General features: G+C 31.1%; 2 protein-coding genes across 4 annotated transcripts; both read left to right on the top strand.

The window, feature by feature from the left end:
- The first annotated feature begins 2724 nt into the window (after positions 1–2724).
- On the top strand, positions 2725–5808 carry LOC125067525. Its single transcript, XM_047676183.1, has 9 exons — positions 2725–2753; positions 2977–3087; positions 3677–3838; positions 3932–3996; positions 4355–4717; positions 4799–4877; positions 4945–5066; positions 5351–5509; positions 5590–5808. The coding sequence occupies exons 1-9, from the start codon at positions 2738–2740 to the stop codon at positions 5806–5808; spliced, it is 1296 nt and encodes a 431-aa protein (XP_047532139.1). The 5' UTR covers positions 2725–2737.
- A 333-nt stretch (positions 5809–6141) lies between these two features.
- Positions 6142–10237, top strand: LOC125067290 (myosin light chain alkali). Of its 3 annotated transcripts, none has more exons than XM_047675795.1 (7): positions 6142–6273; positions 6597–6624; positions 7748–7905; positions 8147–8297; positions 8635–8721; positions 9380–9449; positions 9858–10237. In XM_047675795.1, exons 1-6 carry the CDS (start codon positions 6271–6273, stop codon positions 9403–9405), a joined length of 453 nt encoding a protein of 150 aa, XP_047531751.1. In that variant the 5' UTR covers positions 6142–6270; the 3' UTR covers positions 9406–9449; positions 9858–10237. The 3 variants fall into 3 exon arrangements, with proteins under 3 accessions (XP_047531751.1, XP_047531752.1, XP_047531750.1); XM_047675796.1 differs by having other exon boundaries at positions 9890–10237; XM_047675794.1 differs by lacking the exon at positions 9380–9449.
- Positions 10238–14379: the final 4142 nt, after the last annotated feature.

Genomic DNA, 14379 nt, shown 5'->3' on the forward strand with positions numbered 1-14379 from the left:
TACATTTTAGAGGTCGTAACTGTAAGGTAGGTACGTGGGAATGACACGGGACAGAGAAGACTGTCGCGAGTAACCGAAGGGAGGTTCGGCCGAGAGTGAGGCTTTGCGCATTCGTTTCGAGACGAAGACTTAGGGTTTATACAATTAATTGCTTGGTCAACTTTATAATTTGTTTATCAATGTTAGTATTATTATATTGTAATAATAAAATACTTGTGAAAATGTTATTTTTCTTACAGTACGAGTTGTCTTAATTTATTTCTATTTTTTTTTACACATTGCATTGCAATATGTTAAATATACAATTTAATGATAGTTTTTTTTTTTTTAAATAAAAGTTCTATTACATAAATAATATTAAAATGTCCAATCGAACATATATTGTCAATAAGTTAGCAGATTTAAATAATTATGAAAAACGAACGGTGATAACCCTATAGAGATTCCATTGATTTGTGCGCGCAGATAGTCGCGGAACAGCAGCACCGCAGCCTCCCGTTGTCATAGAAACCGGCAAAATGGCAGCATGATCTGGGCCGATAATTTATTTTTGAACTAATTAACGAATATACAGGTCAATAGTTTTCAAAGATCCGTGATAAGGAGTTTAACAGTGTGTTCATCAGTTTGATCCCACTTGCTTGTGTTAATAATTTTGAAGTAGTCTGGGGTACCTTTTTTATCACAAAACACATATATGATAAAGTACAAAATAATTATGTATCGAAGTAACCATTGCCATAAGTATATGGCTTTAGATGATAGAATGTTTCATTAGACACTTTATCATTATAGAACTTAAATCAAATAAATAACTTATCTACTGTGTTGTCGTCTCATCGCACAAAAAAAAATCCGTATGGTACTTAAGGTACATTTCCTTAATTGGTTGTAAATAACTGGCTACCCAATAGAATTAACAATGTCGCTTTATGTTCACACGGTGGCAAGCAATTTATAAATAGAGCCTAACAGGGAGTGCCGGCAGTAACGTTTTCTACTTCATAAATTGTTTTCCCCTTTTCAATATTTATTTTGAACTAAGTAGGTATTAATGAATACGCTAATATGATGAAGAGGAAAGTAATTGTAATTTCATATTATGATAGCGTATTTAAGATGGAAATAACTTATATTGTAGCTTTATTACGTCATTTATATTTTAGGAGTTTTTGTATTTAGTATTGTAAATTGTTCGACGTAATCGTAAAACTATAACATATATAGGTACATATTAAAATAACTATTAAAATAAACATAAGCGATCTATTAATTTATAAGCTTTCATATACATATGGTGTTTATAGATCTAATTTTCGCATGTGCTGTCCGAGGCACATTAGGGCAAATAATGCCATTACTAATTTCATAATTTCGATTTGCTACGGATAATTTGATAGGAAAACGTAATCGATTTTATTGGCTGAAACCGGGCGTCGAACCCAGGATTTACAAGGTAAATTGTAACAGTGTGACGATAATGATGTATGAATTATAAAATGGTAATAATGAAGAAATTACTTGCGGATTATTAAGTACAGGTTTATTCTATTTTCAATACAACAAGAGAGACCATCATTTTTTAATGTTGGTTATTACTAAAAATAAATATTCTCGGCTTTAGATTAATTAATTCGTTCCTCAATATATCTCAACATAATAAATACATTTGAATGAAACTTTATTTTTGTTTCTGTGTAAAACCATTATTAAGTAATATTATATTATACCATTATTAAGTAATATAAGTATTACATACTTAATATCATATTACTTAATAATGGTTTTACTTGTAAGTAATGTCTTAATAATAATACTTGTAAGTAATGTCTTGAAGGTTAAACAAATAAGATTTTCAAATATATTAATATTTTTGTAAATATATTTTTGTGTATTTTCGATCAAAAAATTATAAAGACGATAAGTAGTAATATAACTTCTATAATTTAAGGAAAAAGGCTTAGAAAATATTCACATTTAAAGTGAATATTTTTTGAGCCTTTTTAAATGAGATGTTGAAATCTGTGAATGGTAGTCGGCGCTGGAAAACCTTATACTTTTTGTCATCCTTTAAGGGGTGGAGGGCGTATCCTCCTGGATAAAAAAGGGGTCAAACTGGATTAATTTGACAAGCAAATGAAAACTTCACCCCATATTTTCATGAGCTAAACTGTCACTCTCTTATAAGCAACGCATACTTATAAACATATTATACATAGATTTTCCACAGTACAATCGAGAAACTGGCTAAAATAGTTCGAGGCTAAAGAATACTATAGCGATTGGCTGGGCGTTACAGAAATAGCGACGGTGTTTTTGAATGAATAATGCTCTTTATGTAAACTTCGTCCCGGTGATTAGTTACGTGGAACATAATTCAATATTATAGAATGTATATAGAAAATTGGAAAACTATATTTTACATAAGGATATACCTACCCTTACCCCTTTTATTCCTTTTTTATATTATGCTGTTAAATTTTTAAAAATGTCATAATATCATTTTGTTACAAAAAGTGTTCATATATTCAGGATATATTGTTTCAAGTTTTATTTGATTACCACATTTTAAGTCGATCTCCTTTTTATTCTAATATTTTTTTTTACAAATAAATAATTATTTTTATTTATATTAAGTCTGGCCGAATATACTTTTGGTGAATGAATAGGTTTTATTTTTCGTGACATTTTGTAATTAATTTAAAGTACCTATCAATCACCAATATAAAACTGAAAAATGACGAATAAAGACGGTTTGTAATATTAATTTAGTTTTAATTGTAGATGAAAGAAGAATCTCCATTTTTTAATAATTAATATTATTTGCCTTGTTCATTATTTTCTATTTATAGATTTTTATAGATTTCATCTTACGCGATACTGGCGCACGTTGCACACGATAAGCACAGATACCGTATATGTAAATGAACCGAAATAAATAACCACGTTGTTAACATTAATATGTACTTATTTTAGATAATGAAGATGCATCTAGCGATACTCGATTAGCTGATTTATTAGCTGTCCATCTTGTTACCCAGGTTTTAGAAGAGGCCTGTATTATAGTAAATAATGCTAAAGATTCTGGTTAGTGCACAATTGAACATATTATTTTAAAAATTAGAAGGATTTTAGGATTTACTAGCTGTTACTCGCCCACTTCGTTGGACGTTTTAAAAATTATTTAAAATTAGTTATGTATAATAATAATTATTATTATTATAAATGGAAGCCATACTTTTTTATTTTGAATATTTTTATTGAACATATAAGATCATAGAAAAAAGAGTCATAAAACGAATATTTATGACGAAATTCGACATAAAAATTGACTGTACAGAGAGACTACAGATTTATATAGAAATATAGATAGATATAGATATATAGCCTATCATTTGCGCAATCATATGTTTTTAATGTATACCAATTTTTATAAAGATTGGTTCGACCGTTCTTAAATTATAGCGGGATAGAAAAAAAATTCAAAAATGGTAAAACTGATGTTAGTGAGTCATAAACGAATATTTATGACGAAATTTGACAAAAAATTGAGTATACAGACAGACTACAGATTTATAAAGTAAAGACGTGTCGCCGACATGTATAGTTATAACATACATATCTACATGTTTAAATTATTGGTATGAAAAACTTAACATGATAAACATTATTCCAGGTCAGCCATGGAGATATTTTATATCAAGTCTGAAAAAAAATCGAAACCATCGGTGGGATGAGACTTACGATGATGAACTAACTTTTGTTGTTTCAAAAGATGACAGTGAGTACGAGAATCAAGAAAATACTGTCGTTACTTCGACACCTCAAAAGATAGAAAGTATGTACCCATTTCATAAACATTGTAGTCACTTCTAATTTTGATAAATAGAAGAACTAATCAATCACAAGATAACTTGTCATCATTTGACAGATATGATCACAAAATCTAGAAACGAAGCTAGTTTTATGGGTCAAGGTGATGAAGAGTTGGAAGTGGTAAGTAAATGATATTATCTTATACGTTGGCTGATATCCAACTAAAATGCTTGTTTCTTAAATGTCTGTAGTTCTTTCCTTTAAATGGGAATAAAAAACTATTACTTATATTACACCATGATATTGTACTTTTAGCTAATTTGTTCAGTGATACTTATATTCATTGTTTCTCCTCTTAAATTGTAATGAAATATTTATAAACAATTGATTTTATCAAAATAATTTGATGAAGATTTATGTAAAGTATTTTATTTTATTTTGGAAATATTACAATTTTTTTTAAATATATCTTTATACATATTTGAATTAACCAGTTAAGTTTTCGCCTAAAGTATTACATAACAACTTTTTTTTTTAGAGAGGCCATTATGATTTGCGTAAATCCACATCAATGTTTATAAACCATCTATTTGACATGAGTAATGTCGAGCATGTAATTATTACCGATACACAATATGTCATGGAAAACAGAAATAGTAGGTCTGAACAATTTTTAATAGAAACTAATAAAAATAATATGGAATGCAAACAACAAAACTTTCAAGATCAATCAAATACTTTCGAAGTGAAGAGTGAAGAAAATTCAAGTTACTCGTTTTTAAACGATGCTCTTTTCACTGAAACCCCTAAAGATTACGATTTTTTTAAATGTGATTATGACAAAACTAATGATAACAAAGTACTGGATGATGTCCAAAATTCTACAAGTAAAGAATTGACGGTACATTTACACATCCTTATTTAAAATTTATATGATTAAAGTACAAAATCTTGACACTTTTTAATTTGATGACAATTACAGTGCAATCTAAATGAAACTATAGGAAATATGGATAAAAATGATCTCGCATTGTACGAAAATGCATACTTAACCATGAATCGTAAGTGCTATTTACAAAAAATATAAATAGCTAGCTAGAATTTTAAGTAATTTAATTAACTTATTAGGTGATTATGATCAAAATTCAGAAGAGGACGAGCCTATCTTACAAGATTCGAAGGTAGCTTCTTTGGAGGAAATAGATTTAATAACTGTCAGCGCTTCTAAAGACAACGTTATTAGTCATGAGGTATATATAACTTATTTTACTCCTACAAATATCCATGAAGAAAAAAACAAAAACGTTAAAAGATGTCATATATTACATTATTTGATAAATTTGTTAACCTTTGTTCGGGTGGAATTTGGATTTTGAGATTCTGTTTTGAGAATTGGACACATCTATTTTGTGTTATTTATTAACAATAAAAAAAGAAATATATTTAAGAATGTTATTATTCTAATAATCTGCATAGGTGATTAGAACATACATAAAGATTTGTATTTTGTACATGACAACTTTTCAATTTTAAGGAATCAACAAAGGAATTAAAGGCTGTATCTGGTGTATCGAATAGCGGTACTAGTTCTCGAAAGGGTAATATTGTGCGCCGCTGTCGAAATCAGGGAGCGAAACTTTTATCATGCTTAAGTGGATGGCTATGGCGTAAAAAACTGTTTGGAAAACGCAAAGTAACATTTTTTTTTGTTTTAATATTAATCGTTTTGTTTCTGTTTTTTGAACCGGTCAGTATAATTGTAGCATATTCCAGGGACCTCGTGTCTGCGGTTCGGTTCGAGGTCTATGTTCTCTTTCGCCCGATACTCGTCGTCGAGCGGCTAGTCTTCTTGACCACCGAAATTTAAGCACACCTTCCCCTTCAAGATCAGTCGTTTGGAAATTTAATACTGTCAACGAAGCTCTTGTTCATTCTTCTCATTGGAAATATTTTGACTTCAAGATGAATGTCAACGAAAACGATGAATTTTGATTTAATTGATTAACAAAAGTTGATATTTATTTACATATATTAACTATTATTAATAAAAATATGCTTATATGAGTTTGCCTTATCATTTGTCACCAGTGTCAAACCTTATATGCCGTAACTGCATTGGTGTACGGACACCTTCGATTCCTGACGTATATATATGATGTACATTAGATCGAAATAGCGTAAATGTAGATTTACAATAGGAGTAACTACGTATCGAGAAAAGCTTCATGTCTCTTTCTCGCTTAGTAGCCCATGTAGTGTCTGAAGATACCGTCGGCACGGTTCAACTCCGCTGAAAATAGAACGGTTGCGGATTCCTGGGCTAAATCTCAAATATCCAAACGAGAGCGCCATCTGAGTCAGTTAAAACAGTCCGGCGAAAAGTTGCCGAGCCCCACTTCTTGTCTAAACGTCTGCCAGTGAAGACCGGGAGGGAACCGACTAACACCACACAAAATGGTGAGTTATATCTAAAAGAAGTGAAATTGTGACAAGGAGTTCAGTGCTGTTGAAAATGGGATGAAAATATAACAAGTGCAATACTATTCGCGTTAACGCTAAGTGCTAAATTCCGCAGACCGGAAGCCTTACGTTTCAGCACAGAAAATTTAACAAAATATAAGTCAGTGATGTGCTAATAAATAGTGGAAAAATTAAGTTCCTTACTCACCGACCAGATAGAGTAATTTTCAGTGTTGTGATGTAATCCTATTTACAACACTACACTACCCTACATGATGTTTATGAATTAAAAGTAACAAAATGTTTTTGATAATTTTCAGAGCGACCTCAGCAAGAACGAAGTTGAAAGTGAGTACTTCTACTTTTTTAATTCTATTTACATAAAAATAATGTTATCTTGTCTAATTTCTTCTTTAAAAATTGACTATGGATAACTACACTTTAATATTTTTAATTTACAATATAATTTGTCATTTTTACTGTGTCAATGTTTTATTATGAAGATTTTTTTAGGAGAAACATAATCGTAAATCTAAGTATAGAATGGTTCTCATAAAAGGTTCGCGTTGCTATGAGATATCGGCAGCAGTGGTGCGGCCACTATGCGCGAGCGTTGCGTTCCAAATTTAACTCTTGCGTCACGTGATCCAACTTTACCGCCCGCCCAAACAGAGAAACTGCGCTCGAATTTCACCGAAAGCGCCATACTTATAATTCTTAACATTATAAACATTTTATAGTGGAATCGATATGAATATAATTTATTATTATTTGTTTTAGTAAATGAATTTTCATTACAATTTTTAACTTTAATTAGTGAGTCAATATCAAGGTCAAATAATTTATTGGAGGTTTCAATAATTATAATGGTCTTGAAAATTTAAATCACTTTTTCGAATCATATAATTCTCACTTCTCATTCAAGAGTTTAAAAATGATTCTTTAGATGAAAAAGAATATAATAGAATATCGGTATTTGAATAAACTACAATTGAGTTATAATTAGACAGTGACTAATGGGTCCACACTGAACAAATTTGAACATGTGGAGGCAAAGGTTCGAATACGTGGACTCGCCCACGCCCGCCCACTATGACACCTGAACCATGGCGTTTTAAAATATTTAACATATTTTCAAGTTTTATTTATCTTGGTTTTAGTTAAAATGAGATGTTAAAAAAACTTTTACATTTATTAGAAAGAAAGGACTTCAACATTGATACACGAATGTCAGATTATGTTAATACCTATTACGATGCCGTAAACAATTATTTAGTTGTTATGTATGTTACATACGCTTACTAAGTATATAGTACATACAATATAAATTGAATTTATAGTTTATGCAATAAATAAATAAGTTTATTTGGGAAATTATTATATCAAGAAAAATATAACTGTTTTTAAAATATGTTTTCAAGATTATTTTAATGTAATAAATACATCGTAATCTTTTATTATTATTAATCAGGGGCATCTTTCGCCTTCTCCATCTACGACTTCGATGGCAGCGGCAAAGTCGATGCCTTCAACCTTGGTGACATCCTGAGGGCACTCAACTCTAACCCCACATTGGCTACCATTGAAAAGCTCGGAGGCACCAAGAAGAAGGGCGAGAAAATGCTTTCGGTACTATTTCATACGCATCATATCTATGATACAGTATTTATCTAAATATCTAGAGAATGTTTAATGTATATGTTTGTGCTTAACGGAAAGATACATATTTTTAAGAAACATACATTATATATTATTTTATATAATTTGTTGAACTGAAAGACGACAACGTTTTTCCTTAATTGTAATTGAAATACTAAATATTACTAATTAGACTAAAATACAGTACTTATGTCGCTTTATACTTTCGTAGCTCGAAGAGTTCCTTCCCATCTACAGCCAATGCAAGAAAGACAAAGACCAAGGTTGCTATGAGGACTTCTTGGAATGTCTGAAGCTGTACGACAAGAACGAAAATGGCCTTATGCTTGGCGCTGAGCTCACACACACGCTTCTTGCCTTAGGTAAATGAATTTAGACTAGGAAATTAAATGATATACACGTAAACCTTTGAAGGATTTTAAATGTCGAATTATTTTTTATAAGTTTTTATTTGTCTTTTATTTTCTGAAATGGAATTGAAGAGCAATTTAAATATATTTTGGAAATTTGCCAGAGCACATATGCACGTTTTAATTTGCTAAATTTAGATAATTTTAAAGTAGAGCACCGGTTGGATTCATTTCCTGCATTGGAAATATTTGGTATATGGCATAATTAGCATAGCATAAAATGCGTCCAACATTTTTTTCTATTGTTCGTTCGGTAATCAAAATAAAATATTTTTATTTCTATAAATAGGTGAGAAGCTTGAGGACAGTGAAGTCGCAGAAATCACAAAGGACTGCATGGACCCTGAAGATGATGACGGCATGATCCCATACGCATGTGAGTATTAGTTGGCTAACTTTTTAATAGCCATTGTTTATCGACTGATGGTTTTGCTTTATCACAACATACAAATCAAAAGAATACATAAAGAAATTTAGATAAAAAAAGTGAATCCAAAATTAAAATATGATAAAATTAAATAGCAACATAAAAATTCGACTATCATTAATTGATTATACTGAATTTAGATATTTTGTTACACTGATATACATTTAATACTTTTTATTACATAATATTTTTTAAACACATTATATACTTATACAATTACCGCTCACCTTATCTTGACCCCATTACAGCGATTGTTGTGGCAGTGGTGGTTTTTGACATTGTTTTTATTCATTATTATAGTATTTAAAAATAATTGTAGAGTATATTTCAAAGTAAGCATGAAATTAAATTAAAAACAACTTTTGTGTAGCAAAACGTACATTTGGACAGTACTACTAGAATTTAACCCAATATATACCTACCTAATATGAAAAAGTAATTTTTCATTACGTATTTAAAATGTCAACGGATGTAATATATACCATTTTAAATAATCATATTCCTACAAATACCAATGGACATCGAAAGGACAGTTCTTTGTAGTCCCTTTAGTAAATTTGTGTTTGTGTTCGTCTGTGTGAACCCTTGTCTGACTTATTGTTTACAGCATTCCTGAAGAAGGTGATGGCGTAGAGGACCACAATTAACGTCATATCTTTAGCTATAAGATCAAGATCGTAAGTTATATACCGTAGCGGTGCTGGGGCAAAAAAACTCGCTTCTTGTGCAAAAATGCTTACATGTTTCCATTTATTTTAATTTTATTTAAAAATCTTTATTTTCAGCAAATCTTTTATGTGCTATTGTGTCGATGTTTTAAATCTTACCTGATGTTCGTTACTTGTCTATCTAAATGCTTCTCTTTCTATGATACTGTCTCTAACTTTTTCTATTCCGTGAACTACATTAACTAATAAGTTTTAAAAAGTCAGCTACATTATGTAGTTTTTGTTTTTAATATAAATAGTTTAAAACATAATAAATAATATTTTGTTTCGCAAACATACATAATGTAGCTGTTTTAACATTAAGAAATACCCTCGAGGTTGTAAAGCAGTACTTAATATTTTTTTTCTGATTTACAGCTTTCCTCAAAAAAATGGTTGCGGGTTGGCAGGGCTCTCAAGCAAAGCCGGCGGCAGCGCCGGCGGCTGCGGAGGCGGCGCCCGCAGAGGGTTAAGCCCCCGGACCCGTAAAAACCGCGGCCGCCGCGCCAGCCCCGACTACATCAAAATCGCATCGCCGTACACACCATCTTCGTTACGGAATACCCCTTTTTATACGAAACATCAATTTAATACATTTTGTACAATCTGTCAATGACTCTACGTAATAAACTAAGATTAAAAAGAGTACTGTAAATGCACGTTGTACGTGTTTTAAATTTTATTATTATTTATAAGTACGTTTATAATGACAAAACACAAAAACCGTAAGTAATTTTGTAATAAACTATTAAAACGACTCTTCTTGTGTTATGTTCGTCAATCTAGAATAAATTGAAAAGATATGTAAGGACTAAAATATACTTAATTCTTTGAAATATCCTTTAGGTTTTTGTTTATCAACCGAAAATATAGTTATATAATTTACAGTCCATATTAATTAAAAAAAAAATTGTCACTTAATATAGGATCAACGTGATAAACGATCGTGTATTGATTTATCTTTAACGTAGTATTTTTTTTCGAGTGGTTAGGTTATTTTATTAGGTTTTTCATAGACTCAGGCTTTACACAATTCACGTCAGTCCTGTAGGAAGATACAACGCTATTCCCTTGAAACTTTTGATAAATTATGATTTATACTAAAGTCAAAAAAACAACCGATAAAAATAGTCAAATACTTATTTAAATAAATATAATTATTTCTGTTGGTGTTATCTAATCTTAGATTTTTTGCTTTGAGAACATTGGAACGCCTCCAAGGATTTTCTTCGACACTACAGGAAATCTAAACATCATCCCAAGAGGTTGATATAATCGAACGATAGAAGATTCTTTTGAAATTAAACACGTAGCGACATGGCTCGAAAACATTTTCAGTAAACAGGATTGTCCATATTCGAACAGATCAGAACAAGAGGTTATGTGTGCAAAACTAATTTTAAATTAAGCAACAAGTAGAAATTATAAAGTACATTTATGGCGTTTTGTAAATTATTCCAAAAAATATTATCAAAGTCTGGCAAGGCTGGCAAGAGGAAATTAAATAGTATAAGGTACACTTTTTTAACAAAGCTTAAGCAATGGTCATCCCCAACTCTTTTCCACGATGACCGTCCCGGTCCTTAGAGGCTGATAGTACTATTAAAGTTATTACTTTTGTTTGAATTAAAAAAAAAAATATAAAATCTTTCGCCAGCCTCTTAAACATAAATAGTATATAACTACTAATAATTCTATATTCAAGTATATAATCCTACACATGTAACAATCGTAGACACTATAAATAGATAAGAAAATATAAATACTAAGAACACCACGTATGAGACATATGATGTGGAGAAAAATATAATTTTAATTTTACTAATATACTCTTGAGGGCTTAAAGGGTTACGTCTACAGTATCGCCTAATCTGCGTGCATAAAACACGTGGCAACTGCTAGTTTTCTATTTAAGATTCCAGTTTTCCTATCCTTATTGAATCTGGTCCAGGTTTGGGGGACGATGACTTAGCTTCTAATAATCAATCAAATGTGGAGATTTCATTATCTTAGTTAAGAATGTTGTGTCATGTAAAATGACACAACAATATCTGTCTGTTATTTTTCACATATTTACGTTATTTAATAGAACAGATTATATATCCCAAAAAATGTGCAAACATTGTGCGATTACAATCTATAATCTAGAATAATAGAGAGGAGATTGTCCGACATTTCAGCGTGTGGGCGGCGAGAAGCCTAAACCTAACCAAACGCCACGAAAAGTTCTTAATATTTTTATATTACAGTTAGATACTGAAACTCCTTAATTAGCTGAGATTGGTAACACTGGTGGTTCTTAACCGAAGATTGCACGTTCAAGCCCAGGCATGTACAAGTGAGCTTTTATGTGCTTAATTAAATTTGTGTTTATTATTCAATTGGTAACCAGCCTTGAGGGAAAGTACCTATTTAAAGGAAACTTGTTAAACCTCAGGCGATATTTAAATACTTAACTTACTTACTGTAGTGACCAATACAGTTTTATATACCAATGTATTCTTAATACTGCGTATTAATAATAATGCGTCACACAAAAATAGATAGTATTATAATGTCGGTTAGTATCGTAGGTTAGTGTTTAGTTAGATAAAAAAATGGTTAAGATTACAAATCAAAGTATATTTATTTACCGTCCATGTGACTAAAATATGTTTCGAGTCTGGTGCAAAAACCGCCACATTCTCCTTTCCTGCACAATTATATATTGTATTGAAATTCCCACTCTTTATTCCACCTATACTCCCCTATATGGTTTAATGAAACAAGTTTTTAAAACGAACCATGAATTGGGTGCCCGTGCCCCTTTAATACTCACCCTTGCGATGCAGCGCTGAGCACATAGTAAATATAAACTTAAAAAGCCAAAGCGAGAAGTTATTAAAACATATTAAATATACGTTTATATATGTCATATTTCTCCCACATAAAACACACAACAATTTGTACCACATAAGTAGGACAGGAGAAGGATTAGTGCTTAATCCACAGCGGAAGGGTTTTACAGCGACACTGTTAGTACACTGATGCATTTGTCTCAGCTTGAGCTTGTATGCGTTAGGATAACAGATTTCACGATTCGTCTCGACCGTCTCCACACAAGATATGCTTTGTTTCACAAAAAAAATTTTTAGCTGCTTGCTTTCGACTACTTATTTCCCCCTACGATCGTTTGAAAGGGAATGTCGTATTTTATACCTGCACTTACATTAGTCACGAATACAAATATTTTTGGTTATATGAATGCAAAGAAACTCGGCTATTTTTTCTGAAAAAAGGATGTTAGTAATCATGTCCTTCAGACCGATTGCAATCACGGTGTTTATTCTCAAGGATGATTTCTCAAGCCCAATTGCGTGGGACTTATTATATAAGTATGTGTGAAATCACAAGTGCTCTCTATTCATTTATACTCATAATCCGACAGGATTGCAAATAACAGGAAAGAGTTTAGCCTTAGAAACCGTTGTTTCTACTATAGTCGTTACTATAAGTTCTTTTTGAAACAAGGGAATCTTAGCAATGCCAACTTACCAACTCCAGACTGCTACTAAGAATTTTTTGATGGAATCCCAGTAAGTTTTTTTACTTGCTCGACCCGAGATTGAGACCACGGAATCTACAGCTACTAGCCACGAGACCAACTCGAATTGAAGCAATTGAAATGAATAGATTCCAATTTGAATGTTAAGTATTTTTTTATAATTATTTTATTTCAAATTGGTAGGCGGACCACTTACTATCATTTAGTCCATTTGCCCTAAATAATGGTATGTGGTCACCACCGTCCATAAACATAGGCACTGTAAGAAATATTAAAGTTGGGAACTTAGATATTTATATGTCCCCTGATGTGTGGGGTGTATGTTTATCGGGCACGCACAAAGCCCTACCACCATGTAGATAAAAATTGTTTATAAACGTTTACTTATAATCTTTTAATTTTTTTATGTCAGTTTTCGAACATTTGAATTAAAAATAAAACCGTAACCGTAAAATAGTATGGTTACGAGTTATGCAATTTTATGAGGGTGGTTGTTGCTCATTGTATCATGTAGATGTTGGCGCATGTAATGAGGTCTTTGTGCTCGTGAGCACACATTTTATCAAACAACATTATATCAATATAAATCTTGTTTGAGATAAGATAACAATTTATAACAGAAAAGAATCTGAGTATGGTGTAATTTTAATTATAGAATTTGTAGTAAGGTTGTATAAATTTTATTATACATAATGATGTCACTTTCCGATCTCAAAAATATTGGTAATACTTCTCGACGAGTACATTTTTCACGAGTACAACATAATATAATTTACAGTCTTAGGAAACGAGAACATTATGTATAAAATCCAACGGCTAGTTAAAAGCATTTCGGAGAAAAAATCTATTCAACGGCTTTTTATTTGTACGAAAGTATATATTAAGGCAATACACTGTATTAAAAAACGAAAATGAGGTTTTCGAAATAAATAGTCTCGTTGCACGTAGAAAATGGCGCGGAAAATGTTTGTCAGCATCAATAGCGTAATCGGGCGCGCTCGGTTTCGTTCGGATACGTTCTCGAAGGGAGAAGCTGTAATAAAGTGTGTTCATATACAAGGTCTATTGAAAATTCGGGGTAATTTAAACAATCTTAGAACAATATTATTTTCAAGTAATATCAATCCAAATTTGCTTTGCTTTTTAGTTTTCAGTTAGACCAGGAGTTTTGTTAAAACATTTGATTATATGATTGTTTTTCAATATTTTTGTGTAATATTAACCATTTTTTCTCATCAATTCGTTACCAAAAAATATCAGATTTTTTCATATAACAAACGCGAGACCTTCTCGCTAGGCATAATTGAAATAAAAAATCCAACTGAAAATATTCATGTAAGAAATAAAATAAAAAAA

Source organism: Vanessa atalanta, chromosome 11 (genome assembly GCF_905147765.1).
Source record: "Vanessa atalanta chromosome 11, ilVanAtal1.2, whole genome shotgun sequence".
NCBI lineage: Eukaryota > Metazoa > Arthropoda > Insecta > Lepidoptera > Nymphalidae > Vanessa > Vanessa atalanta.